This window comes from Phlebotomus papatasi, chromosome 2 (assembly GCF_024763615.1).
Source record: "Phlebotomus papatasi isolate M1 chromosome 2, Ppap_2.1, whole genome shotgun sequence".
Lineage (NCBI taxonomy): Eukaryota > Metazoa > Arthropoda > Insecta > Diptera > Psychodidae > Phlebotomus > Phlebotomus papatasi.
Window position 1 is genome coordinate 86,521,701 of NC_077223.1, and position 27,208 is coordinate 86,548,908.

At 34.3% G+C, this 27,208-nt stretch overlaps 1 protein-coding gene and 3 non-coding genes across 5 annotated transcripts in view; all 4 read right to left on the reverse strand.

The window, feature by feature from the left end:
• The window catches only part of LOC129804856 (helicase domino), a 97,803-nt gene that overhangs the window by 45,791 nt on the left and 24,804 nt on the right, over positions 1-27,208 (reverse strand). For both annotated transcript variants that reach the window (XM_055852515.1, XM_055852514.1), the window contains exons 4-15: positions 25,440-25,554; positions 19,642-20,337; positions 15,506-15,852; positions 15,340-15,436; positions 14,961-15,241; positions 11,915-12,041; positions 11,526-11,838; positions 11,237-11,423; positions 8,249-8,385; positions 7,967-8,153; positions 4,302-4,955; positions 569-1,204 (exon numbers count right to left, since the gene is read on the reverse strand). In XM_055852515.1, coding sequence (XP_055708490.1) covers positions 569-1,204; positions 4,302-4,955; positions 7,967-8,153; positions 8,249-8,385; positions 11,237-11,423; positions 11,526-11,838; positions 11,915-12,041; positions 14,961-15,241; positions 15,340-15,436; positions 15,506-15,852; positions 19,642-20,337; positions 25,440-25,554 — 3,777 coding nt within the window. The remainder of the gene's footprint in view (positions 1-568; positions 1,205-4,301; positions 4,956-7,966; positions 8,154-8,248; positions 8,386-11,236; positions 11,424-11,525; positions 11,839-11,914; positions 12,042-14,960; positions 15,242-15,339; positions 15,437-15,505; positions 15,853-19,641; positions 20,338-25,439; positions 25,555-27,208) is intronic.
• On the reverse strand, positions 15,944-16,049 carry LOC129805087 (small nucleolar RNA Me28S-Am2589). Its single transcript, XR_008752058.1, has one exon. It is a non-coding gene; the product is annotated as a small nucleolar RNA Me28S-Am2589 (small nucleolar RNA).
• On the reverse strand, positions 20,474-20,588 carry LOC129805085 (small nucleolar RNA Me28S-Am2589). The gene has a single exon (XR_008752056.1). It is a non-coding gene; the product is annotated as a small nucleolar RNA Me28S-Am2589 (small nucleolar RNA).
• On the reverse strand, positions 25,646-25,754 carry LOC129805086 (small nucleolar RNA Me28S-Am2589). Its single transcript, XR_008752057.1, has one exon. It is a non-coding gene; the product is annotated as a small nucleolar RNA Me28S-Am2589 (small nucleolar RNA).

Here is a 27,208-nt window from a genome sequence, read left to right on the forward strand (position 1 = left end):
GCAGAAGCACTTGAGAACAGTAAAGTGCTAAAACTAAAAAAAGGAAATCTTTCTCCTGATCATTCTTTTTAGTACATGACTGTTCTCAAGTGCTTCTGCCTTGTCGGCTTTTTTAGCACTTTACTGTTCTCAAGTGTTTCTGCATTATCAACTTTGTGTTTCTTCCTCTCTCGACTATTTTCTCCATTTTTCGCCATGTACTAAAAGAATGAAAAAGTCGTGACAAGAACCAACACAAAGAAAAGTCGATAATGCAGAAGCTTTCGAGAAGTCATGTGCTAAAAAAAAATTAGGAGAAAGATCCCCCCTTTTCATTTCTCATTGGAATGTCAAATATTGCATTTGCAAAAATATTCATGTTTTGTTTTACATCATGAATTGCAAAAGTTCAAATGCACTTTTTTCTCTTGCATCAGTGCAAAAATGAATGATACATTGTTGTATAAATATCTCCATTGATTTTCTGATGCAATCACCCATTTTTTTTTGTGAGAAACTTACACCAAAATTTTGCAGTTTAAAGCCTGAAAGAGAATGTAAAAGCAAAGAGGGGAAATATCCAACTAACCTGAGTGCTCATGGCGGAGATGATGGGATGCAAGAGGACCAGCTTCGATGAGAGCTCTTCCTGCAGAACAACCTGCTGATCGAGTTCTTCATTGAGCCTGGACGGTGACGGATGCGAGAGGTGCAATGTTGGCATTGGTGCTGAGACATTTGGTACAAAAGTGACAAAATTGCTGAAGATGGATCTGAGTTCTCGCGTCCTCTCCTCATACGTCTTTATCGTGCTACCCAGAGTCGTATCGAGATCACGCTTCTGATGCATCATAGCATACTGGCATGTCTGATATCCTCTGCACGTCCAAGGACTACTCTCCATGGCTGGTCCTCGATTGAGATCCAGTATGGACTCCCTGAGATCTTCTCCGTAAATTGGAGTAGCATCTACACGGCGTCTATTTGTCCGACTGAGAAGTTTCAATTGATGAATTCTCCGTTCACGACGCCCTTCTTCAGTCTCCATCACAACAAATTCAGATTCTGGTGTCTGATTGACAGAAATTGGTTGTCCGGACGTCGGAGCTGAATAGTACTTCAGCTGCTGAGCGACAACAGCTGCCAGCGGTTGAGTACTTCCAGTAACAATTGGGGACATCTTGAAGATGGGTTTTGTGATCACATGCTGTGTTATCTTGTTCACCTAATTCATCGCGATGTTAAATTGTACGTGTTTTAATGCAATGACATTAGTCTAACCCTTTTGAAAAATCTTTTAATATGAAATAAAAATGTATTACGGGCAAGCGCGGTACCTTCGGAAGAGCCCTGCGCAGGGCTGCGCGCATGTAATGCGCGTAGCGCGCAAGCTGATTTTTCACGCCGCAGCAGCACAATTTTTTTTGTGCGCGCAGAACGCGCGCAGCAGCAAAAGTTTTCATGCGCGCAGCATTTATTTATATTCTTTACATTCTTTTTTCCTTGAGGAAAAAGTCTGTCATTTGAAATCACTTTTGTTAATTTTGTTAAACTTTGTTTGAGTATAACAAAGTTTTAATGCGTAAAATTACAAATATATTACTATAATTCAAATTTGAGTAATGCTCTGACTAAAATTGGACGAAAATGGTGGAAAGTGACCATACTATGGAATGAAGTCTAAGATTTGCAATCCTTACGTGATTTACACACAAATCAAAGCTATTTTCTACTACAGCAAAAAAAATGTCTTGCTTATTAGGTTCATAAACCTACCACAAGCAATTCTTGTAAATCCTTAGATTTTCCTCAGGAGGATAATAAAAATTCAGTGACGATTTTTATAATATAATGGTTGGGTCAGGTTCCAACCTTATTCATACTACAATTTAAGTGAATTGAAACGGTACTCAAAAAAAAACTGGTTTGAGGAATCTTCGTTTTTTTTCACTTTGTTTTCTTACACTTTTGTATTTCCCAGTTTCTCTTTTAAATCTTTGTCTTCGATAATTTTTGCTTTTTGGAAATCTTGTCTTTCACATATTTTAAACAAGTATATTTTATTAAATTAAATAATGAAATCACTTTGGTTTTTTTAAGATTTTAGTTTCGTACTTCAGGGCAGTGGGAAATTTACTGTTTTGGGAAATTATCAGTGTCGCCTGTCGGGGTCAGGAGCATGACATTTCCTATGTTTCCCATATGTTTCTAGCGAGCCGAAAAAACTTTTGAGTTTATTAGCTGTTTTCTGTCATTGTAGAATGAATTAGCAAAAAATACTAATACAAAATAAAAGCCAATTTAATAACGAAGACGCAACCGAAAACCCTAAATTGGTAACCTAAGTAGTTTTGGAGATATCTCGTGAAATGTGTACGAAAACAGGGAAAAAATTACACTAAAACCGGTCGCATTTTTTAGAGCTAATGTCACCCCTCTGGTCGGGGTAAAAGGAAATTTTCTGTGTTTTGGGAAGTGTCTAATTACCTCCTTTGGAACAAAGGGAAATTTTCTGAGAAAATGGAAATTTTTGGAAAGTTATAAAATATACTTGTGCAAAATGTGTGACAGACAAAATTTCCGATAATTGTGGAAAATATATGAAAAACAAGATTTCCAAAGACAAAGATTTCAAAGACAAACTGGAATAAACAAAAGTGTAAAAAAACAAAAAGGAAAAAACGAGGATTCTCGATCCCGAAAAAGCTACATATATTTATTAACGCAATAATATATCGAATTTTAATTATATTTTAAACTATATGTAAGCCTGAATAAAAAATTGTGACTTCTTAAAAGTTTCAATGCTATTTTGATATTTTAAAATTATCTATTTTTAAATTTTTATCTTTAAATTTGTTTTGCAGATATAAAGTATAATCAGGGAAATGAGCGAATTTGCTAAACAAAATTTTCCAGGTCGGTAGATATTTATATTTAGAAGTAGTGTAAGATTTTAAAGATGCAGTAGTTTTCGAAAAAATAAAAAAAGATTTTAATTTACACCGTTTCCTCATAGTGATTCTTTTCCAATCGTACGACATTTTGGGACAGAAATATTTCTCAAACTTACGATTTCTTTTTGGAACAGAAAGAGTATGAAATTAATATCGCTGTATTATTATAAAAGAAAGGGATATCATGAAAGGAATAGTAATAAATCCAGGCTAATGTCAGATAGAAATCCGGCTTATGTCGAGAAACGACTATAGTGGGAAACTGGTGGGAATGTAGTCTAATCAGTCTAATCAATATTTTGATTATAATTACGTTAAGTTGTCTCTCGGCTTAAGCCGTAGGAATGTCCAGCAAATAAAAATAATAAACAATAAATAACAAACAAATAAAAAATAACGCCAATTTTAATCTTTAGAAAAAATGAAATCATTATGAGAATTTTAGTATAAAGAATATAACTGAATTTTATTGTTTCAACAATTACCTTATATTGTAATTGATTAGAACGAGACTCATTTTTAAAACATTCAAGTTTAGTACGACTTCAATAGAGTCAATACATTTGTGTTTTATATACCTGCAATATTTTAAGTTATTAATTGTTGTAATTACTATTTCACTAGTAATAAATCGTCTCTGATTCTTACCAAACAAAAGTACTTTAAAAGTTTAATAATAAACCTGGAATTTCATATATTTTTTCATGGTGTTTGAAATTTTGATCAAACTTTTCTCTTATTAAATGAAATATTAAAACCTGGGCTAATATTTTCGACTTAAAAGTATGAAACAAAAATCACAATTCAAAACTTTCTTATATTATTTATTATATTGTTAATATGTCAAATCTATTGTATGAAGAATGTCTAGCAGGCAAAGAAATTACATACGTTTTTCAGTGAACCGGGAACTAGTTTTTCATTGCCTGGTATTATCTTTCTCAATGTCCAGCAAAACAATATTTCGATTAAAAGACAGCTTGCGCGCAAAAAAAATCTTGCGCGCAAAAGTCGAAAAAAAATTTGCGCGTTTACACGCGCACGCAGCAAGACTTTTCCGTGCGCAGGGCTCTACGTTCGGACGACTCAAGCTTCAAACAACTTAAACGACTCAAGATAGTCTAATGCTTCAAATTTCCTGAAAAGAATCATGGGCCAAAACAATTAGGAACGTAGAAAAAATTGAATTGTTCGAAGCTTCAACTGTGCGAAGGTACCGCACCTAGCCCTAGAAAAAATTTGAAAGGATTGAAAAGCTCCGTCAGACGTGAGAAATGTCGTGACCAAAGTTTCAAATTTCCTCTTCCCAAAGCGAGTTCCTAAATGAATCTGTATCAAAAAAGCATGGAATATGGCATCACTAACCTGTCCAATATTCTTGCTAACCACAGTTAATCTCTGTCCATTCTGCGTAAGAACTGTCGTTGCTGTACCAGGTGTCGAGGATGTTGGAATCAAAATATGCCTCCCATTGGACGTCTGAACAATCATTCCCGTATTCTCTCCAATAACCTTCGTCAAATCATGCCTCCGCCGCAAATTGATGGTCGTAGCACCTCCCGGACTCGTGCTATTGACCAGAACTGTCGATGTCTGAACCCCACCAATTTGTCCAGCTGACGAAGATCCTCCATCACTGGATGATTGAACAAACTGGGCAACTGTCATATCTCCTGCCCCTGCTCCTCCTACTCCACCACTCTCCATCATTTTACTCCCTCCTTTCGCTGATAGGAACTTTGTTATCGGCACATACTTCGTTCCCTCCATTCGCATCGCCGGACTCGTGCCAACTTTAACACTTCCACCACTCAGAGATTCCTGAACACGTCCATCGCGCACTTTAACGTGCATCCTGAACTTGCCCATTGGACATCTCGGTGGCAATTCGGGAGCCGTGTCAATCTCTTCAATCAACTTTCGTGGTGTTGACAATTGCTTTGATCTGTGTGCCACATATGCCGTGAGACTTAGCTCTAAATTAACTAACACTAAATTCAGTGCATGGAGATCAATTTGCTGCGAGGAATGAAGAATTGAAAAAAAAACATAAATCAGCAAGAAATCCAAGGATAATGAGTTGAAAATCCTCATAAGACAGGGGAAAGTTTATTGCGTTTAAGCTTAAATGACCAAGGGGTAAATTATTACAAGGAACTTAAGCCAATCTGATAAGGGAATTCATTGGAAACACAAGGAACTGATTGACAGTTTCAGGAAACTCACGAAGTATCCAGGGAACCCTTACATTTTTCAGAAAACCGACGTTTTTCAGAGAACCCACGTGAAATCTGAACAATTTTATCATGGAACCTTGTCCCAAATGGCTTACAGCTTAGTAAGAGCTAGCCATTTTTAACGTCTCACAATGCTGCAAAGCAGTGCAGTTTCAACAGAGCAAAATCTTCTGTTTTTGTTTTTATTTGGGATTTTGTGTACTCAAAAAAGAGTTCAAACATGTTTTTTACATGACTGGCATATACAACCTGAGAAAGTGCTTTTCTACCGTTTTGCACTAAGACGGCGGTGGACGCTGAAAACTACACGGGATCTCAGTAAAATGAAACTGTACTTCGAAAGCATTGTTGATGAATAAATTTATCTATCTGATCTATCTTTTTATAGAGCCCGGGAAACCGTATGAAGCCATACGATTTTTCAGGAGACTTGTGGAACCCTTACATTTCCTTCAGGGAACTTGCAGTGCCCAGACATCGTTTTTAGGAAACCAGGAACCATTACATTTTATCAGAACCCGGGACAGCTGTATAACTTTTCAAGAAACCTGGGGAACTCATGTAGTTTCTCAAAGAACTCATGAGGAACCCAAACAAATTTTCTATACCTATACGTTTTTTTAATGAACTCGGAGAACCTACACTAAGAAAAAACCTAAAAAGTTAAAAAGAGCTCTATGGCAAAGTTGAATTAACTCTACGAATATTGATGTAATTGTTACTCTTTTTCGGTGTAAATTTTAGTAAATACACTGAGAGAAATCCGAAAAAGTAAAAATAACATTCCGGAAATGTTTATTTTACTTTGCATTATTGATCCGAAATCGGTGTAAATATTATGCTTTTCAGGTGTATTAGAGGTTAAAGTTACCCTTTTTCATGTTAATTTTACCCTCAAAATGGTGTAAAATTAACATTAAAAAAAGTTGATATATTTTTACACCTAAAAAGTGTTAAATTTATGAGGAAAAAAGTTAATCGCACCCCAGCTTTTTTCTCAGTGTAGAGTTCAAACAACTATTCGTACGAGTTGAATTAATTCGTCGGATATCGATGTAATTATTACTCTTTTTCGATGTAAAATTTCATCTCGACTGAACTAAATGCTTAAGTGTTTTCATTTGAAGAATATACTTCAGTCAAGAAGATTTTCGTGTAACAAAGTTCATGTGTTTCATGAAGACATTTGCGTGCATCATACGAGATATTTCGCTCGGAACATAGGGAACTTGAGGTCAAGAAAATAATAATAAAAAAATGATAAACTTAACTTGAGTTATTTTCAGTCTTAAAATGTGTTATTTTAACTCTTTGTCATGTAAATTTTAGGAAAAAAAAGTTAAAACAACTCTTCCGAATATTACACCTAAATAGAAGTAAAATCAACTCTAAAATATAGTTAATCGAAAATCACAAAGAAAAAGAGTTAATTCAACAACGATTCGAGTAAGTTTTACTCGAATATTTTTCTGAGTGTATACATCTTTTCAGGAAACTCACGAGGAATCCGGGAATCCATATATATTTCAGGGGAACCCATACATTTTTTTATGAAAGTCATAGAGCACTTAAACAATATTCTCAAGGAACTCGAAGAGCCCATACATTCTTTCTGGGAAACCAGAGAACCAATTTAAGGAACCTGGGGTACTCATACATTTTTTCAAGGAACTAACGAGGAATCCGGGGAACCCTTACATTTCTCAGAAACCCGGAGAAGCCATAGAATTAGTTAGGAAACCTGGGGAATCTATACCCCGAGAAACCCATACATTTCTGCAAGGATCCCGAGGAACCTATACATCCATTCAGAGGTATCACGAGAAATCCAGTGACTTCATACGTCTTTCAAGAATCCGGACACACATTTTTTCAAGGAAGCTAGGGGCCCAATCAATTTTTCCAGGGAACCCAGAAAAACCTTACATTTTTCAGAGAAACTGGGGAACCCATACATTTTTTCTGGGAAACCGGAGAACCAATACATTTTTTAAAGGAACCTGGCTAGGAGTAGATAACTGTGCCGTTCACGTTTCATTTAAATGCCGATCTGTCGATTTTTTCCAAAACTGATGCCGATCTGCCGACCTCGTGTCAATCTGCCGATTTCTGGCCAAATTATGACGAACAAATGATTCACTCTGAGAACCATTTATTCACACCTTGGAACCCAGGGTACCCATACATTTTTTAGGGAACTAACGAGGAACCCTTACATTTCACAGGGATCCGGACAAGTCCTACAATTTGTCGAGGATACTGGGGAATCTATACAATTTTCAGAGAACTCGCGAGGAATCCGAGGATTTCTTCCATTTTTGAGAAACCTGAAAACCCACAATTTTTCAGGAGCCCAGGGAACCCATAGATTCTTTCAGAGATCTCGGAAAACCCTCTTTTTAAAAGAACCCAGGGAAACATTTACATTTTCAGAGAACCCTCGGGGATCTTGGGGAATTACTCTCTGAAAATGACGAAAAGGGCTTTGATGTTTTCACATTGAAAATTTTATGAAACACTTTTCCCAGTTGGATTGTTAAGAAAAATTGAAATTCTTCTTAATGTTTACTTCTTAATCGTTCCCCCAACTTCTTGCAGAATAACACTGAGATTGCAAAGAATCTCAGCTAAAAAAAAATCTTGCAGAAATTTATTCTACAAGATTCATGATTGTGTGAAGGAATAAGCAAGAAGGCTAAAATCTGACCACAATCTCTCCCTGCTCTGACCACAAAATAAATTACCCCTGGCCCTGAAACAGAAAAAGAACAACGAAGCAAATGTGTGACTCACCTCCAGTGGATTGTAATCGAAGATGTTACAGACCAGTGAAGCCGTCCAATACTTGATGCCATCCATCCGAAATGGCGAGATGGTTGGTCGAACTTCAAATAAATTCGGATGATTGCAGACTTTGCGCAACTGCATCAAGACATTGATAACACTCAGTAGATTTCCTGATGCAAGAGTTTCTCTTGTTCTGCAAAGCAAAGACAAAAAAAAATACCGTGAATGAATCATCATTATTGTCTTTTTGTCTCAATAATCTTTTCAGTTAGAGTTTTCAATTCTTACTTCGCTCGACTCATAAAGTCGTCGTAGAGATACCGTTGACGCTTAGATAGTCTGCACATCACAACATGTTCATACTTTTTAGGCATTTGCTTCTCCACTTCGCACTTTAATCGTCTCAGGAGGAATGGTCGTAAAACCTAAGAAAATATTTTTAATGTCGTTAAGAATATTCGATTTTACAGATAATAAAAAATGCGATTACAATAAATCTTAATTTAAAAAAAAAATTACAGAATATATTTACGGAAAAAAATCATAATCGGTTTCGCTTTGTTTAAGAATCGAAGACCTTTCAAATAAAAATATACTTCTTCCCAATGGCTCAAAAATTAACTTTTAAAAGCCTTTCAAGTATTTGACTTTGAAAACCCTGTTATAAAAATGATTCAAGAGCATTTTCAAAAAGAAGAGAAAAGGAATTTTGATTTCGATTCTCCAAGAATCTCAGCTAAAGCACAAAATGTTGTTCATGTTCAAAAAGTCAAACAAAATTTTTCGAATTTATAAATTGAAAATTCGCGAAAGTGGTTTTATAGAAAGAATAAATTAATGTGACAGAAATAAAATGAGCTTCCTTCCTTTTTTATCACAACAAAGTCAAGAATTAACACATCGACATTCAAAACACTTCGAAATTCGAAAAATATACTTCAATAACTTGTCTTTCGATATCGAAACCGATTTTCGAACTCAAGTTAGAAACGCTGGAAAACGGTTGAAAGAGATCTGAAATGTGATAGCGGGATCACTACGCAGCATTACCCAGGAAAGGCAGAAATGGCTATTATTAAAGTTATAATTAGGAATGACTTATAGTCCCGGGATTTTTTAAAACTAGATATCTTGGGATTAGAATGTTTCACTCATCCCAATTTTTAGGGTCCTGAAATTTCGAAAATCTAAGATTCTAGATCTAGGACGAACCATATGGGAACTCAGAGATTTTAGAGACCCCAAGGTCTTAGGGATGCCGGGACTTTTTTATTTACACTCGGGATCCTGGGATTTAAATATTTCACTAATCTTCAATTTTAGGATCCTCAGATCCTGAAAATCTTAGATTCATAGGATACCGGTTTTCGGGAACCTAATACCAAGAACCATTCGGAACCTATGACCTTCTGGATAGTGCAATTTTTTAACAGTCGGGATCCTAGGAATTAAAGTATTTCACTAATTCTGAATTACAGGGGTACTGAAATTCTGAAGATCTAGAATTCTAAGAATCTGATTTTCGGGATCTTGATACCAAGAACTATGCGGGATCCTCTTGAGATTTTCGATACTCCAAGATCTTCTGAATCCCACTATTTTTTTTTTAACTCGGGATCTCAGGATTTCAATTTTTTACTAATCTCAAATTTCCGGGTACTGGAATCTCGAAGATCTAGGATTCTTAGATCCTGGTTTGCGGGATCCTGATACCAAAAACTACATGGGACCTCAGATATTTTCGAGACTACAAGATCTTCAGGGTACCACAATATTTCAAAACTCAAGATCCCAGGATTTAAATATTTCAATAATCCGGAATTTCTGGGTGCTGAAATCCCGAGGATCTAGGATCCTAGTTCTCAGGATTCCAATGCCAAGAACTATGTGGGATCCCTAACATTTTCGGAATATTACTACAATTTCAATATTTCACTAATCCCGAATTTCAGGATCTTGGGATCCTTAAAACCTAAGGATCCCAGGTTCCCAGGTAAGTTCAACGATACTAAGAACCATGTGCGATCTTATGATTTTCTGGACCCCAAGATTTTCAGGATCCCTGGATTTTTTAAAACCCGAGATCCCCCGATTTAAATATTTGACTCATCTCAAATTTCGGGGTGCTGGGATCCCGATTATCTAGAATTCTAAGATCCTGGTTTTCGGAATCCAGATACAATGAATCGTGTGGGATTCCCGAAATTTTCGGAACTCCAAGAACTTCGGGATTCCGGGATTTTAATCTTTCATTAATGCCAAATTTTGGGATCCTGGGATCCGGGCATCCCGAAAATATCAGATTTCAGGATTCCGGTTTTTAGAATCACTATACCAAGAACTATACGAGATCTCGAGATTTTCGGAATACCTGGATTTAAATATTGCACTACTCATGAAATTCGGGATCCTGGAATCCGGAAAATCTAAGATTTTAAGATCTTGATTTTCGGGATCCTGATATCAAGAACTATGTAAAATTCTTGAGATCTTAGGGACTTTCGAAACTTTTACAAAGTCTATGATCGATGTCGAAAAAACCGCTGCAAAGAAGCGAGTAGACCGAAAGATCCGAAAGCTCAATTAAAAGCCTTAAGGATTTTACAACAAAGTAAGGTTCCATAGAGCAGAGTTGTTTCACTTGGCCGTTAGTAGTCAATAACCCCAAAATTTCCTTCTTGGCCGAAAAAAAAATTGCCGACTGAGAAAGTTATCTGTAAATAAAATGATCGTAACTACTTCAAGGTTAGTCGTACGAAAAGATTTTGCAGATTTTGCGATTATAGCGTCAAAATAGTCAAAATAAATGGGAAATTTGTAATGAAAAATTGTCCTGGAAGAAGATTTAAAACGGTGGGCATAAAAATGTTTCTGTCAGAGGCACTGGACGTTCCTACAACGCAGAGCAAAATTTTAGCTGAAAAACAATATCTCCGGGTACTTTTTCTGGAAGATAACGTTTGGACAACTTGCAAATCGTTTATCGGTCAATTCAGGGCCATTATCCATCCCGTACATTCCAAAAGTAGTCATATCAAAAATTTAAGCTAGACTCTGAAATTTTGAACATTTTCTGTTTTCTTTCTCTCTTTCACATAAATAAAATTTATTTTCAAATAAAATAAGTACAACATTTTCAAAGATTGAAGTTCAATTGGCCCACTCTAAATTGCTCTAATCCTCTTTCTTAAACAGAAAACCAAAGTCAAATATCCGCGATCAATCTCAAAAATATTTAATTAAAAGAAAAAACCAATTAAGAAAAAATAAACTCACCTTATGCAGTCGCTTAATAATGGAATCATTGTACTCTGAATTGCCCTCAATCATTCCAGTCATTGGATTCGAGAACCACTCCTTGAATTCTTTATGTGACTGAAAGACATGTGGCATTAGAAAGTGCATCAGAGACCAGAGTTCCATTAAATTGTTCTGCAGTGGAGTTCCCGTAAGTAGAAGTCGTCTGAAAGGAAGAATAAATTCCACCGAAATCATTCAATGAAATTCTTTCTTTTGACCAAAAGCTAGACACAAACAAAAAAAAAGGGAGAAAATTCCAACTTACTGTTCAGTTTGAAAATTTAGCAACAATTGCCAACGTTGTGACTTGAAATTCTTGATATTTTGTGCTTCATCCAATATGAGATATTTCCACTTCTTCCTCCTAAAACTCTGATGATCCTGAATGACCAACTTGTATGATGTGATACAAATGTGAAAGGCATTTGCTTTTGTCCATCCAATTCTCTTTGCCTTCCTTTCCTTCTGATTCCCATAATATGTGAGAATTTTGAAGCCCGGACACCATTTTTTGAACTCCATTTCCCAATTTAGCATCACAGATGACGGAACAATTATCAAATGAGGACCCCAATTACCTGCAAAAAATTCCATTTAGCAACAATTTTCAGAAATTTTATCACTTTTTATTTTTTTCGGTTTTAAAGAACATACTTTTGCAACAAGCTAAATGGGCGAGAAGTGAGATGGTTTGAATAGTTTTACCCAGTCCCATTTCATCCGCCAGAATTCCATTCAATTTCCTATCGTGCATTGTGACAAGCCAATCCAATCCAATATGCTGTGAGAGAAAGAATCAAGTAAATAAATCAAAAAAATACATATTTCCTTTAATTTTATTTAAAAAATAATATTAAATCCCTAAGCTTTAAAAATATAAAAAAGAAGGCGTCCCTCTCAATATCATTCCCCCATTCTGCGATAAGAGTATAAATTTCCAATATTTCTACACTGAGAGAAATCCGAAAAAGTCAAAATAACATTCAGGAAATGTTAATTTTACCCTGCAGTATTGATCCGAAAACGGTGTAAATATTACCCTTTTTAGGTGTATTATGGGTTAAAGTTACTCTTCTTTGATATTGATTTTACCCTTAAAAGGTGTAAAATTAACATTAAAAAATGTTCATATATTTTTACACCCAAAAAGTGTTAAAGTTATAACGAAAAAAAGTCATTTGCAGCCTCTTTTTCTTCTCAGTGTACTAAAATCACTAGTAATAATTTCACTTTTGGATAAAATTTAAATAAGTCGCTGGTATCAAAATGTTTCGAATTTGTTCAGAATTATTTACAAGAAATTAACCCAAAACTGTCCTAAATTGTCTTCACTGCAAAATAAAAGCAAGTTTCCACTGCAAAATAAAAGCAAAAAAATAGTCGGATGGGCACTATGATAACGCTTTCATCCACATGATGGCACTGTATTCTCTCGCAAGTGACGCTTGCAACTGTTCTCAATTTTAAGTTCTCAAACGTCTGTTCAAAATCTCCAGATAAAATTCACAAAAAATACATGACAACTTTCCAAAATAAACCAATAAGATCCCAGCAACGAAAGTTCCCTGTTTGAACACCGTTCAGCAAACGCGTTCGGAACAGGGTTCGGTCCAATGTAGATCCTTACGAAATATAGATATAAATGTCCTCTACAATTATGTAGAAGTAATCATTAAGATCGGTTAAGCACGTGTCAAGATAATTGAGGTTATGTGATGTGGGGGCAATGTGAATTAAAAATTTATTTAAATGGAGAATGGACCGGTTTGTGAACAAATAAAGGCTCCGTTCAGTAATAACCTTTCGAAGAGACAAAGCCACTCCAAACCAAAGCCAAGCCAAACCTATTCGAAAATCTACCGGAAGTCTAAAGTGCAACTTCATATACCCGCCGCTTTAGCGCTGGTTATTCTGCCATTTCGAATTTCGATTTTCTTGACACTTCAATCGTCAACAATGTCAACGACAGTGTGCGAAAGTTTTCTGCAAAAAGTAAATTTTTGTGTAGTTTTGTGGAATTTCAGAATGGTAAGAACGTTTGAATTGCAATTTTATTAATATAAATGTCCTTTTCATGAACTTGCTCACTTTCGTGTAACTCGTCGGTTTAAACTTTCGAACTTCCAACGGGTTTTTAGGTAAGTTCTCTCTGATATACCTTCGAATCGGTAAAGAAAAAACCTCAACCGAAGAGAGCTCTCAGATCGGGAAGGTTGTTACTGGCTTGACAGTCGTCTTCACCACCCTCAGAGGTTTTGGTCCTGGAAAGAAGACTATTGTCTCGAAAGAGCGGGAATTTTGCCAAAGCAGAGCCTTTGTTGCTTATGGCGGGTTTTATTGCTTCTACAGTGATATTGAAATTGATTTCTCGACTGTAACGACCATGGTGTTGGTCCAACGAAGTTCAAATGTTTTAGACAGTTGTATTGTTTTGCAAGACCTTTAATTTGTGCCCTCACTCGTTAAAATCGGTCAAATAGAACCGAAAACATGGCGGTTTGAATTTCGTGAACTTTGACCGCCTACGGTCTACGGTGAAGATCTCTAAGTTTTTGAAGTCAATGAACGCAATCGATTTGACGTCAATGTCCGATTTTACAAATATGGCGCCACCATAAGTCTCATGGGCCCTCTCAATAACCAACTTCATGTCATTAAGCCTTGGTTGACGTTGCAATGGGCCCTCTTATAGGCCACCTAAACACAAAGGACATCACATTTATATTTTACACAACCATCATAAAGATCTTGTTTGCTCGTCGACAGGCCCTCAATATTCATTGAAATGATACTAACTAAAAGCCGGTCCTGTAAAGGACCTTTTTGTGTTGATTGTAGTCATTACCGCAGGATGGAATCCACGAGTTGTGGAAGGATCAATCATCAGTCCCCGGGGACTGTCAGAAGCAGCGATTTAGTTTAATTGTCAAACAGTCATATCTCCAGTTCTAATTATCGTAATTTGAAAAATTTTTGGTGTTTTGGAAAGCTTTCCTGGAGTACTACAATACTTTCGACACCCCAATTTCATCCGATTTAATCGAAGGTCCAATTAATCGAAAAATCGATTTTCGAAAATTCGATTTCGAAAATTACTAAAACTAGACGATGATTTTCCTTTAAATTTGAATAATTTTTATTTATCAGAAACTAATTCTGTGACTGACCTTGCCACTGTGAGATCAGATTCATTAAAGGAATATGGGAAAAATGTGAAATGTTCGAAGCCAGAGTATGTGCAAAGCCTGAAAACCTTCCCCTATAAAAAAGAAAGGAATTATCTATTCCATCGCAAAAAAGAAAAATGTCAAATTGCCCTAGACTTCTAAACATTTGACATAAAGATAACACTGAGAGAAATCCGAAAAAGTTAAAATAACATTCCGGAAATGTTAATTTTACCCTGCAGTATTGATCCGAAATCGGTGTAAATATTATGCTTTTTGGGTGTATTAGGGTTTAAAGTTACCCCTTTTCATGTTAATTTTACCCTTAAAAAGGTGTAAAATTAACATTAAAAAATGTTGATATATTTTTACATCTAAAAAGTGTCAAAGTTATGAGGAAAAGAAGTTAATCGCACTTCCGTTTTTTTTCTCAGTGAAGGGTAACCTTTATCGCAGAATTGAGAGAATAATAATTTATCAAAAGAACAAAATAAAAATATAATAGAAAAATTAATAAAATTTAATGCACTAACCTGATATTCTCTGAGCGTATGCTTGAGTAAAAATGGCACTTCAGTGACAACATTTGTCGATGACAGAGTATTTCCTTTTGGTTGAATACTCTCAGCAATTGCTGCTGCATCATCAATCAACTGATCTTTGTTGTTTCCACCGTCTTCATTGAATAAATTCTGGAGACTCAAACCATCATCCTTCTGCTCATCCTCATCACTTTCCTCCTCACTCTCTTCCTCCTCATCCTCATCCTCAGATTCCTCATTCGCATTGTCACTTGGTTCATCGTCATCTGATGCTGAAAAACATTGTTCCACATTCACTTTTATTTTTCTTTTCTTTTTCTATTGGCCCCATTTGCCCACAAAAAAAGAAAACAAAAGGGACACCACTCACTTTCATTCGAATGTTCAGAATCAACTTCCATTTTTTCTGTCTTTGGCAAATTCTTGTACTTTGCCAAGAGATCCTCAATGCTCATCTCATTGTCGGCCTAACAAAACATTTTTTGCCATTAAAAATTTCCTGCTAAAAAAAAAGATAAAAATATGCAAAATCTCACCTCAAGCTCAGCAATTTCCTTCTTGTGATCCTTGTTCTTCTCCTTATTCTCCTGCTCCATTATCGATTCTTCGTCGTCAGTGCTGGAAGCTGTTGCCTTGAATTCCTCATCTGCTGAATCATCGGTCTTCTCCCTGTCATCATCTTCATTGTCTGCATCCGACAACACAATATTATCTCGATTTTTGAGATAATCCTTGGGCAGTTCCTTGAGGAAATCATCAAAATCCATCTCGGATTCGCGTTGAAGGGCAAGGATTTCTTCATTGACGCACGTTGCTTCAGCTTCTGCCTTTGCAATTGTCTCCTCATCATCGTCTGACAATTCATTTCCCGGAGAAAATTCGTCTATGACGAAAATACAAGAAATTTGTTTGAACTTTGACAATCTAATAAAAAAATTCTTCTCCTGTCAATCGAAGGGCTTTTTTCTATTAACTTCATAATCAGACAAATGCCTCAGTAACATCAAATGAACAATGTAAAATAAATCTCAAGAATAGAGAAATATTTCACAATCAGTCGACATTCATCATCATTTTATAAAATGAAAGCAAAAATCGAATTTACAATAGAATTATCGTTTAAGCTTATCTTTTCTGACATCACTTTTAGTGGAGACCGGGGCAGAATTATCCAGCAAAAATGAAATTATTCATTGTAAATAATTATGTTTGTATCAAGCTTAATAATCCTGTAATTTGAAAATCAATTTGCCATTCTAGAATAAGCTCCGCCAATAAGAACAATTCCAGTCCAAGAAAAATATAGAAAAACCCGTAAGTGAACCATGTATCAATCACAAATGTTGGATCGTCACCATGAAACTAAATGATTTTTTGATAATTATACGTCGCTTTTCACGAATTATCTTTTGCTGCATGTTTTCACTTAGTAACTAATGCAAAACGCTTTGCAAAAACAATTAGTAAAAGTGTATTTCTCTACACATCGAGAAGATTTTTCATTAAAAATTGATTTTCTGAAGGAAATTGTCTGCACTGCAGTAAGATGGAAACGTCAAAATTCTGTCAAAAATGCAATTTTCATGAAAATTGCTCCCAATTTGTAGAGACCTTTAAGCTAAATAAAAAAATTTGATGTGTCTTTAAGCTCGTAAGAATATTTTTGTTGCATTGCAGCATCACTTTTTCAAATGAATTTGACTTTTCGGGAATTTGGCTTTTCGGGATTATGGCTTTCGGGATTTGAGTTTTCAGTATTTTGGCTTTTCGAGATTTTGGTTTTCGGGATTTTGGCTTTCCGGATTTGACTTTTCGGGATTAGACTTTTCAGGATTTTGGCTTTTGAGGATTTGACTTTGCGAGATTTTGGCTAACGGGATTTTGGTTTTTCGGGATTTTGCTTTCTAAATTTTGGTTTTTCGGTATTCTGGCTTTTCGAGATTTTGGCTTTTTAGGATTTGACTTTTCGGGATTTGACATTTCAGGATTTTGGCTTTTTGGAATTTAATTTTTCGGGCTTTTCGCTTTTCGGAATTTTGCTTTCGGAATTTTGCTTTCGGAATTTTGGCTTTTTGGGATTTTGCTTTCGGGATTTTGGCTTTTCGAGATTTTACTTTCGGGATTTTAGTCTTTCAGGATTTTGGCTTTTCGGAATTTGGATTTTCAGGATTTGACTTTACGAGATTTTGGCTTTTCAGGATTTGACTTTACGGGATTTAATTTTTCAGGATTTTCGCTTTTCGGAATTTTGCTTTCGGGATTTTGGCTTTTCAGGGTTTGACTTTACGAGATTTTGGATTTCGGGATTTTAGCTTTCGGGATCTTGGCTATTCAGGATTCTGACTTTTCGGGCTTTTGGCTTTTCAGGCTTTTTAGGATTTTGGCTTTGGGAATTTTTGCTTCCGAGATTTTGGCTTTTTAGGAATTGACTTTTTGGGATTTTGGTTTCGGGATTTTGGCTTTTTGGGATTTTGGCTTTTCGGCATTTTGGTCTTTCGGGATTTTGGTTTTTCGGGATTTTCGCTTTTCGGGATTTGACTTTACGAGATTTTGGCTTTCGGGATTTTGGCTATGCGGGATTTGATTTCTCAAGATTTTCACTTTTCGGAATTTTGCTTTCGGAATTTTGGCTTTTCAGGATTTGACTTTACGAAATTTTGGCTTTCGGGATTTTGGCTTTTGGGGATTTTGGCTTTTCGAGATTTTAACTTTCGGGATTCTGGCTTTTGGGGTTTTGACCGGAACCCAACGCAACAAGATATTTCCAGATTTTTTGCGTACGTTCCACGCACAAATTATTAATAACATTACCCTTCTTAAAGAACTATAGTCGATTGAAGTTATTTAATTTTTTTATCCTACAATGTTTGATATGAAAGAGCCTCAGTCAAAAATCGTCCTCAATGAACGATGTTGAAGCAATCGTAGTTGTTTAAAAATAGGTCATGCTCCTCATATAAAGAACAAATATGAATACAAATTTCACATAAAGATTTTAAGATTGTAAATTTTCAGGTAAATAAAATTGTTGTCTCCAAAAAATTCTATATATTTTTTCAGTGGAAATCCTAGAGAAAACTTATCGATTCATAATAAAAATAATTTTGACTTGCTAAAAATTAAAAGATCTGTCTCAAGAGTCTAAACTTTGCCCGAATTATAGAAATACGTTTTCTAGGGTAAGATGGGATCATTTGGAATCATGTCTAATTTTGAACTATGAGATTTCCTAACAGTTTTAGATGACAAACGGAGAAAAAAAAACAACGAAGATGTACTCTTAAATTGAAAGTCATGATTCCGAAACATGATTCCGAATTCCCCCTTCTTACCCTATAGTCTCTTTCTTTATTCCTTAACTTAAAAAATCTTATGAAGAATAATTAAATGGTATTTTAATATTTGGTCAAAACATTTCTTATTTATTAATTTATTATTTCTTATTATTATTTCTTATTTATTAATTTATTTATTATTTTAATCCGGCCCATAGCTAATTTGTGGTTTAGTTTTAAAGTGCCTCTAAAAGCGAAAAATCGTGAAAGGGCGTGGCTTAATTTTATTTTTGGATAATAATTTCTTAGAAACCCTATAACTATCTTTTAGAAATATCTAAATATATTTTCAAGATAAACTGACAATGGCTAAAAATAAAACTGTCAAAGTTCTGTGATATTGCAGCTGTGTGAAAATTAAACCACGCCCCTTTTAAAATTTGTTTGCGTACCGAAAATTAATAATTTTGCTTCATAGAAAAAATACTCGATTAAGGGAAGAAAGTCATCTTTCAAATGTAGCAGTCTCTGAATATTGATTTTTTTTTCTAAATTCCTGATAAAATATTCTTAAATATCAGATTTGTTTTTTTTTTTTAAACACCTAGGGTAACTGCGCCAAATTTCGGCAGCCTTGCATTTTCGGTTACTCCTTTTGTTCCTAAAATTTCCATGAAATTTTATTTATGCAAAATCTAGGGATTATATAATGCAATAATAACAAAGTCGCTTTGACAAAAAAGATGTTTTGAAAAAGCCTGGAAGAATTCTGAAAGGGCAAAGAACTACGACAATCAAGGTGGCCGAAATATTACTCAAAGCTTTTTCTATATTTTTATTAATTTTAAAATGCATTAAGAATGATTTTAGAGAAAACAAAGGCGATAAACTATCTACAAAGTTCCAAGCAACACTCTTTAAAAAAGAAGTAACATAAAAATGAATTTGTGTTTAAAATATTGAATTTCAAACTTAAGACTTTCGCACTTGCATGCAACTATGCCGAAATTTGGTACAGTTGCCCTACTCTTAGTAGTGAACAGAATTCTAGCATCGGATAAAAATGCAATATACGAAGTCACTAGCTGCCCCTACTTTTTCTGAAAATCGCTGTGTAAAAATTGCATTTAGAACTGAACAAAGATAAAATTTGGTAAAACCACGCCCATTTGAAAGCCACGCCCATTTTTTCCTTAAAAGAAGACATGAACGTTTTAAAACATCCAAAACGGTAGATAACTATTCAGAAACATGATTTTTATATAGTTCTTTTGGAAAATGGACCCATTTCGGAAAAATGCCCCAAAGACTCAAGTCGATATCTCAAACCGTTTCGCCTCTAACGCCATTTTTGAAAACAATGAAAAATCTGAAACAAAAGAGTAAAAAAAACTTACCATCAGATTGCGTTGATCGCTTTGGCGAGGAGATTCGACTGGAATTGAGACTTGGAGCTGCACTTCCATCCACAACACTTTTATTCATGCCCTCAGCCAATTGCTGTGAAAACTTCTCCGTTTGGTCAACGATAAAGCTCAAATGCTGATCCAGTGCCTTCTTTCGTTTCTCCTCCAGCTTCGTCTGTTGCTTGTACTCAACAAGTTTTTCCACATTTGACCAGAAAATCTTAATTTCCTTGGCCACAAATGCAGCTATTCGCTTCAGCTGAGCCTCTTGAGCCCTTTCAGCTCTCTGGGCTGCCAATGCTTTGTCCTGGAAGTACTTTTGAACCATTCTGGCACACTTTTTTGCCGCAGCCTTCTTCCATTTGCGCTCCTGGGCAAAATCTGCCGATAACCAAACCATCTCTTCCAGCAAATAATCCCAATGTGCTTTTGGCCTCGATGGCTCCTGCAGCTTCGGCAGACGCTTCTCAGCCCAGAGGCCTTCACGCTGCAACTCCGAAACACGCTGCATCACATAAACCTCTTGTTTGGCCTTCACCGAAAACTGTTCCTGTGCCCCAGTTCCGGTCCCCGCCGACGTAGCTGTCACGGGCGTCGTGGGGGTCGATGGGGTCAAAGGGGTCGTCAGTATTGGCTTCTTATCAGGTGATTCGACTCCTGATGTCTCAGGTACCAAAGGTGTTCCTCCTATTTTTTTATTTTTCGTTTTTTTATGATTTTCACGCGAAAAAAATTAAAAAAAAGTACATATATTTATCAAGATCAATTCACTATTTTATTTTAGTAAATCAATCGATAAAAAATTACTAAATATAAAAGAAAAATCATAATCAGACAAATGCCTCGAACGACATCAAATGCAAAATGCGAAATAATTCTCAAAAATAGAGAAAAATCCCACAATCAGTTTATCATTTGTTTTTTATCATCATTTTAGTTTTGAAAAAAATATTTCTGCGAAAATAATCAATAAAAAATAATCATTGGAGAATTGCGCAAATTTACAAAAAAAATCTCGATGACTCCCTCTTCTCACTTCTTTATTTTTAATATCTTTTTTTTTTATTTAAAAACTTGCTCTAATAATCTAATACGAATTATTGAGAAAAGCATTAAATTTTCATGCGAGAATTTCAATAGCAAAATATGAAGAAGAATTTATGAATAAAAGAAATCTCAAAAGAGAACAATTATATTTTTAAAAAATTCATGCTGAAAATTTTTCCTCATAAAGAAAAAAAAAACAATAAATAAAAAAAATACTTTTGGCAGAACAAATAAAAACACGACACTTAGAAAATTAAAAAAAAAATAATAACAATAATAATTTAGAAAGAAAAATCAAATTAAAAAGAAATTGGAATGATTTTAAAGGTGCTACCTGGCACCAGAGGAATCGATAAATTGCCTTGTGTTGTAGGAACTGGAATTTGGCCAAACACCATCCCGTGTCGACCCCCCTGGGGTCTTCCGGGTATGTGACCTATGGGGAAGGAGAAGAGAATCAACCCCGGAAATCATGAAAATTTTGTACTCCCAAACAAAAAAATAATCATTTCATCATTCTTTCTTATCAAACTCTATTTTCTTTACCGAAAATGAAGAAAATACTATATTATCTCTTTTTCAAAAGTATTTCTCTTTTTTATAAAATTTTATTTTTATTTTTTTTCAGCAAAAATTGTAGAACCAATAGAACAACGAATTCCACATTTCCAAAATAATGCTTCTCATATTATTTTAGCAAATTTTTTTTTAAATAAAAAAATAAATAAAAAGATTTAGTATGTAAATATTGTAGCAATCTCCATAGATTGTAAAATTTTTCTTTATTTAAATAAATTATTAAAGTTTTTAGGATTCACACATTCGTTGTGCTTCTGGAACTACCAATTATTTTACTGTGATTGTCTTCTTTTCTTTTTTTATTTAAAATTAACAAACGTATTCAGCTTTAGGGATCTTACCTTTACCTTTGATAAATTAAAAAAAAGTAAGGGAATGCTTTCAGGTTTCGCACACATTGTGGCTTCGAATCTAGTGGCAATATATTTCAAAAGCTACTCTTTAAGTCACAAATTTCCCGAAGAAATTATGTCAGATTCAATAAAGGAATATGACAAAAATACGAAGTGTTCGAAGCCAGAGTATGAAGTGTACGAAGCCTAAAAACCTTCTTCTATTTTAGTAAAAATGTTCAGTTAAAATTTAGTAATTGTACACTGAGAAAAAAACGGGGGTGCGATTAACTTTTTTTCCTCATAACTTTAACACTTTTTAGGTGTAAAAATATATCAACATTTTTTAATGTTAATTTTACATCTTTTGAAGGATAAAATTTACATAAAAAGGGTAAGTTGAACCCCTAATACACCTAAAAAGCATAATATTTACACCGATTTTGGATCAATACTGCAGGGTAAAATAAACATTTTCGGAATGTTATTCTAACTTTTTCGGATTTCTCTCAGTGTATAAATAAAAACAGTCACAAATTTTCAATGTCCAAAAACAGTAAAAATTTGAAAACACCCCCGGTAACCTTCGCCGTCTTAGCATTGAAACCCACCTCCAAGACAAATTGCTGAATATTCTTGTCTGTTCGATTTAAAGAAATTTCTAACCAAACTATTCATCACTTTACTTCGTTTTATTTATAGAATAATAAATTCCTACAGAACGACAAATCCTTATCCATTTTATCCAAAAATCTAGCATTCATGTGAAATGCAAAGTGAATTCCAAAAATTAACTCAATCAAATGTTAATTGAGTGAAATTTACCGAGTTAATTGAATATATTCCACCACTAAAAATACCTTTTATTCCCACTTGAGCTAAATCAACAAAATCTGCACGCGCAAACTGATATAAAATTTAAATACGGCATGGCAAATTTATATCAATAAATAACATATAATTGTTTATATTTCCATTGAAGAAAATGCAGCTGTTGATACAACGTTTTATGAATTCTATGCTCTGTGAATTTATTATTTAAAATTTCAAACAAAAATGATTTTAAAAAATCCTGGAGACTGATCGCAAATAAAAATAAAACTATTCCAAATTTGTAGGGTAAGGCATTCAAGCTTAGCTTTGCACACATCACACTCTGGCTTCGAACACTTTACATTTTTCCCATATTTCTTAAAATGAATCTGGCCTGATTTTTTCAGGAAATATGTGACGTCAGACTAGGTTTTAAAAACTAGCGATAAGCCTAGGTTAGGGGGCAATTCTGCTACTCAGGAGTTTGTCACGTGAGTACAAAAATCGAAAAACACACTAAGTTTACTAAGGAAAAATCGAGTCAACCATTCCAAAATAATGTGCATTTCTCGATTTTTGTACTCGCGCGACAAACTCCCGAATAGCAGAGTTTGGCCTCAGCTTATTGTAGGTGAGATTTTTAACGTGAGCAAACTCGGAATGCATACAAAATCGATTTGGAACTAAAAATGAGAGACATTATACAGCAATTTAGAATCAAATTTCTGAAAAATTGCAACTTTTTATTTGAATCAAAATATCTATATGATGCAAATGAACTGACAGAAAGATGAATCTGCAGAATCTCCTGCATAATTTTCCCCCAAAACTTGATCTTAGCGGTTGCTCGGTAGCCGAGATAATTCAATTTTTTGTTTTGGAACACGTTTTTTGACCACAGCGGGCCTTTTATCCATGTGACGAACTACGATAATATCAAAGAATGATTGTATTTTGTAAGAATTTTCTTTAAAATCGTTTTTCGCATTCGCACTGAAACGACAAAATCGGACAGATGGCATAACCTAAGCAAAAAAAAAATGTTTGAAAGAAATGTAGATATAAATGTCCTTTACAATTATGCCAAAGTACTCATCAAGATCGGTTAAGCAGGTCTCGACAAAATTGAGGTTATGTGTTATTGAAATTGGTTTTTCGACTGTGGCTTCTCTAGCATTGGTGCTACGAAGTTCAAAAGTTCTAGAAAGTTGTAGCGCTTTGCGAGACCTTTAGTTAGCGCCCTTACTCGTCAAAATCGGTCAAATATAACCGGAGATATGGCGTTTTGAATTTCATGAATTTTGACGATTTTTACCCTTCATATCTCCCGTTCTATCTTAACCACAGCGAACCCATACCACTTTTTGTAAACTTCATAGTTTGATTTTTAAATAAATAAATAAAAATAAAAATATAATGATTTTCAGCCAATGAAATAGTTTTTAAGAAGTGAAAACACGGGATTTTAACCTTTGATCTTCTCCTCCTTTATTCCTTGCCTAGGCCATGGCATCTTAAAAAAAAAATAATTTAAAAAAATGTTAATTAGAACCGGAGATATAGGTCGGTCAATTATCGAAGTTTGACCCCTTAAAGCTCGGGCATGGGTTATCGGTTGACACAATGGACTTTTTGAGTTATTTAACTTAGATAATTGAAAAATGTTTTTAATAATAGCGCCCCTAGTGGTGGTTTTACGAAGTTCCGATGTCAAAAGAGAAGTGGCATTTAATGAGAGCTTTCCAAAATGCTCTCACTTTCTTAAATTCTAACAATTAGAAGCGAAATTATAGCCATTTTAAGAAATTTTTTTGGACCAGCTTGGATCAGGGGAATAAGTCAGGGCATCCTAAGAGCGTCTTCAGACTAAAGCTTTAGCCCAGTTTCCGAGGGTCTCAAAACCTTAAACAGCAACCGATTTTATTGATTTTTCAAAATCTAATTGGTACTTTGACTTTAATAATCCATATTCTACCTAAAATTTAAAAAAAAAATCCTTACTGATAAGATATTAGAGAAGTAAAGCCATACGGCTAAGCCTTATGCCCAAGACACACTTGCGACTTAAGCCGAGAGACGACTTAGTGGAAAATGATGGAAATGAAGTTTAATCATTATTTGAATATAATTACACTAAGCCGTCTCTCGGCTAATCCTCATGTCTGTCAAGGCCCTTAGGTCTGAAGTCCGCATAATACGAACTTCAGACCTAAGGCTTAGCCATATGGCTAAGTTTGAGGTCTGAAGCCTATATAAGTTTGGTACTGATCGAAAATTCTAAAACCCAGCTATAACATACTTATCTTTAATTTGATACTTCTAGCGCAAAAATTTGATATTCTAAAATCGAAATTGCGAAATGTACAATAAAGAATCGTAGAGTTGTATTATTTTTAGAATTCGGATATTAATTTCTCTGTTTATTTATGAAAATTCTTAAGAAAATAATTTTTATTCAAAATAAAAAAGAAATCTGAAAATTTGATTTTTATTTATTTTTTTTATTTATTTTTTTTTTTTTGTTTAATTGTATCCATAAAGTAATTTAATTAGTATATATGTTTTCACTGCGCTCCACTCCATCAAAAATCGAACCAAGGACCCTTTAATTACAAAGCCACCGCTTTGCTTATTTGACTCATTAAACTACATCAAATATTTTTAAGTAAAATTTACCTTATTTTCAGAATATTTTCAAAAATTACAAAAAATTCCATGTTTCGGAAAAAATGCAAATTTTCAATGGTAAAATAGATCCCTGAAAAGCTGAATACGCCCATAAAAGCATAACTGTTTAGCGCAAATTTTATCAATTAAATATATCTTTTAGTAGAGAATTAACTGCATAATCCAATAGAAACTCTTTGAATAAATTAACAAAATGCCAAACAGAAGCTTCATAATACAAATCCATTAATTTGAACAATAAATTTACCTCACAGAATTATTTTGAATTTTGACAAATGTGCAATTACTAAAGGATAAATTAAATAAATATATCAATTAATAAATAATTACCTTGCTGTGTCAATTGAACAACAGCCGTTGGCAGGGTTGTCGAAACAGCCACTGGAGTTGCTCCAACACCAGGAATTTTTATTTCTGTACCATATGATTGTCCAGGATTTTGGAGCTGCAACCAAAAGAAAAAGCACAAAACAACAAATTCAATTACAATGGACAAATTTTCTCTTCAAGGACTTGGACATTATTTTTTTCTTGGGTAATAAATCAGACAAATGCCTCTGGAAACATCCTGTGTAAACTATGCGTTAAATTCTCAAGAATAGAGAATTTTACACAAATTCAGTTTGGTGAATTCATCATTTGAAAAGTGTTTTGCGGCTTTTTCTTTCTCTCTCTCTCTCTTTCTCTCCATCTTTCCACAATTTTCCACAGACACATACTATACTTTAATATATTCATCAATTTACTCAACATAACTTTGACTTTACAATTACTGAAACGTCTGTGGACATTTTGCTCCAGTACAAGTCAAGTTATTTTAGCTGCCTTTTATATCAAAGATACAGCATATAAATCAACTTGATGTTGCTACAAGACTATTTCATAAATTATGTATGTGAAACATCATCAGTAAGTTGTTTTCACTCACAGATAAACAATTCTAAAAAGCCATTTGAAAAATTGTCTTTGTTGTTTAGAGATGCAAAATATACTACGATAAAACACGGATTTCAATGAAGGTTCAATTGAAAAAAGGAATGACAAAACGTCCTATGCTTTGCAAAGTGCTCGAATTCGTGATTTAGATGGTATCCCTTAAACATACTTTTGCATCATTTACCATTTACCGGTTCTAAACCGATTTGAACCGATTTATAAATCATTCAAAATATTTCTCAAAATAACATAGGATTGAATTTCAAATAACAATGAGTTATTGATTATGAACCGGTTCATTACCGATTCAAAACTGCTTGGAAACAGTTTAGTTTTGTTAGAAATTCCAAGACCTTTCCAACGAGCCCAAACATGACCCATTCGCCTGATAAATGCGGTGTCTAGAGCCTTTTTTAAACTTTGACCTTGATAAACCGTTATTAGGAATGATTAGTGATTCCAACAACGGTTAACCGGTTTCGAAAAACCGGTTAACCTCCCTATTTCGGTGACGGTTTCAAAACCGGTTTTTAGAGATGAAACCGGTTTAAAACCGTAAACCGTTATTTAGAAACCATTCCCGATCAAAAAATCTGGATTTTTTTGTTGAAAACAGAATGACTTTGACAATAATTTAACAAGATTTTACAAAACTTTATAGAGAATATAGGTAGTAAAAAATCTTGGTACTATCCTTCCAATATTCTTTATATTTTAAATATTTTTGCGAATATAATTTTTCTTCCACGAATCAAATTTTTTGAACTTAAGTTTAACAAGATTTATCTAGTCATAGGATTTTAAAAATAGAGGAAAACTCTATGGGTTTGTTCGTTAAAACATTCTCTATAAAATTATTTTTTTTTTCATTTTCCGAGATTTTACAATAAAATTTTTAACTAATTAAAGATTGTCAAAAATAACAACGTTTTTAAACAATTTATTCTAAGAAAAAAATATTATATGAAAAAATGGTTAGTTTTACGGAAAGCTGCATTGCACTAGCTTTTCCACGGTGAACTATTATTGGAAAAACTCCCAGTAATTTTCCTGCACTCTGAAATTTCCTGAACTTTTTTAAGTACAAAATTATGCAATAAAATAAATAGGGTAAATTAAGCTAATTCAAAACCTGCTCCAAATGGAAATTTTTCGCTACTCCA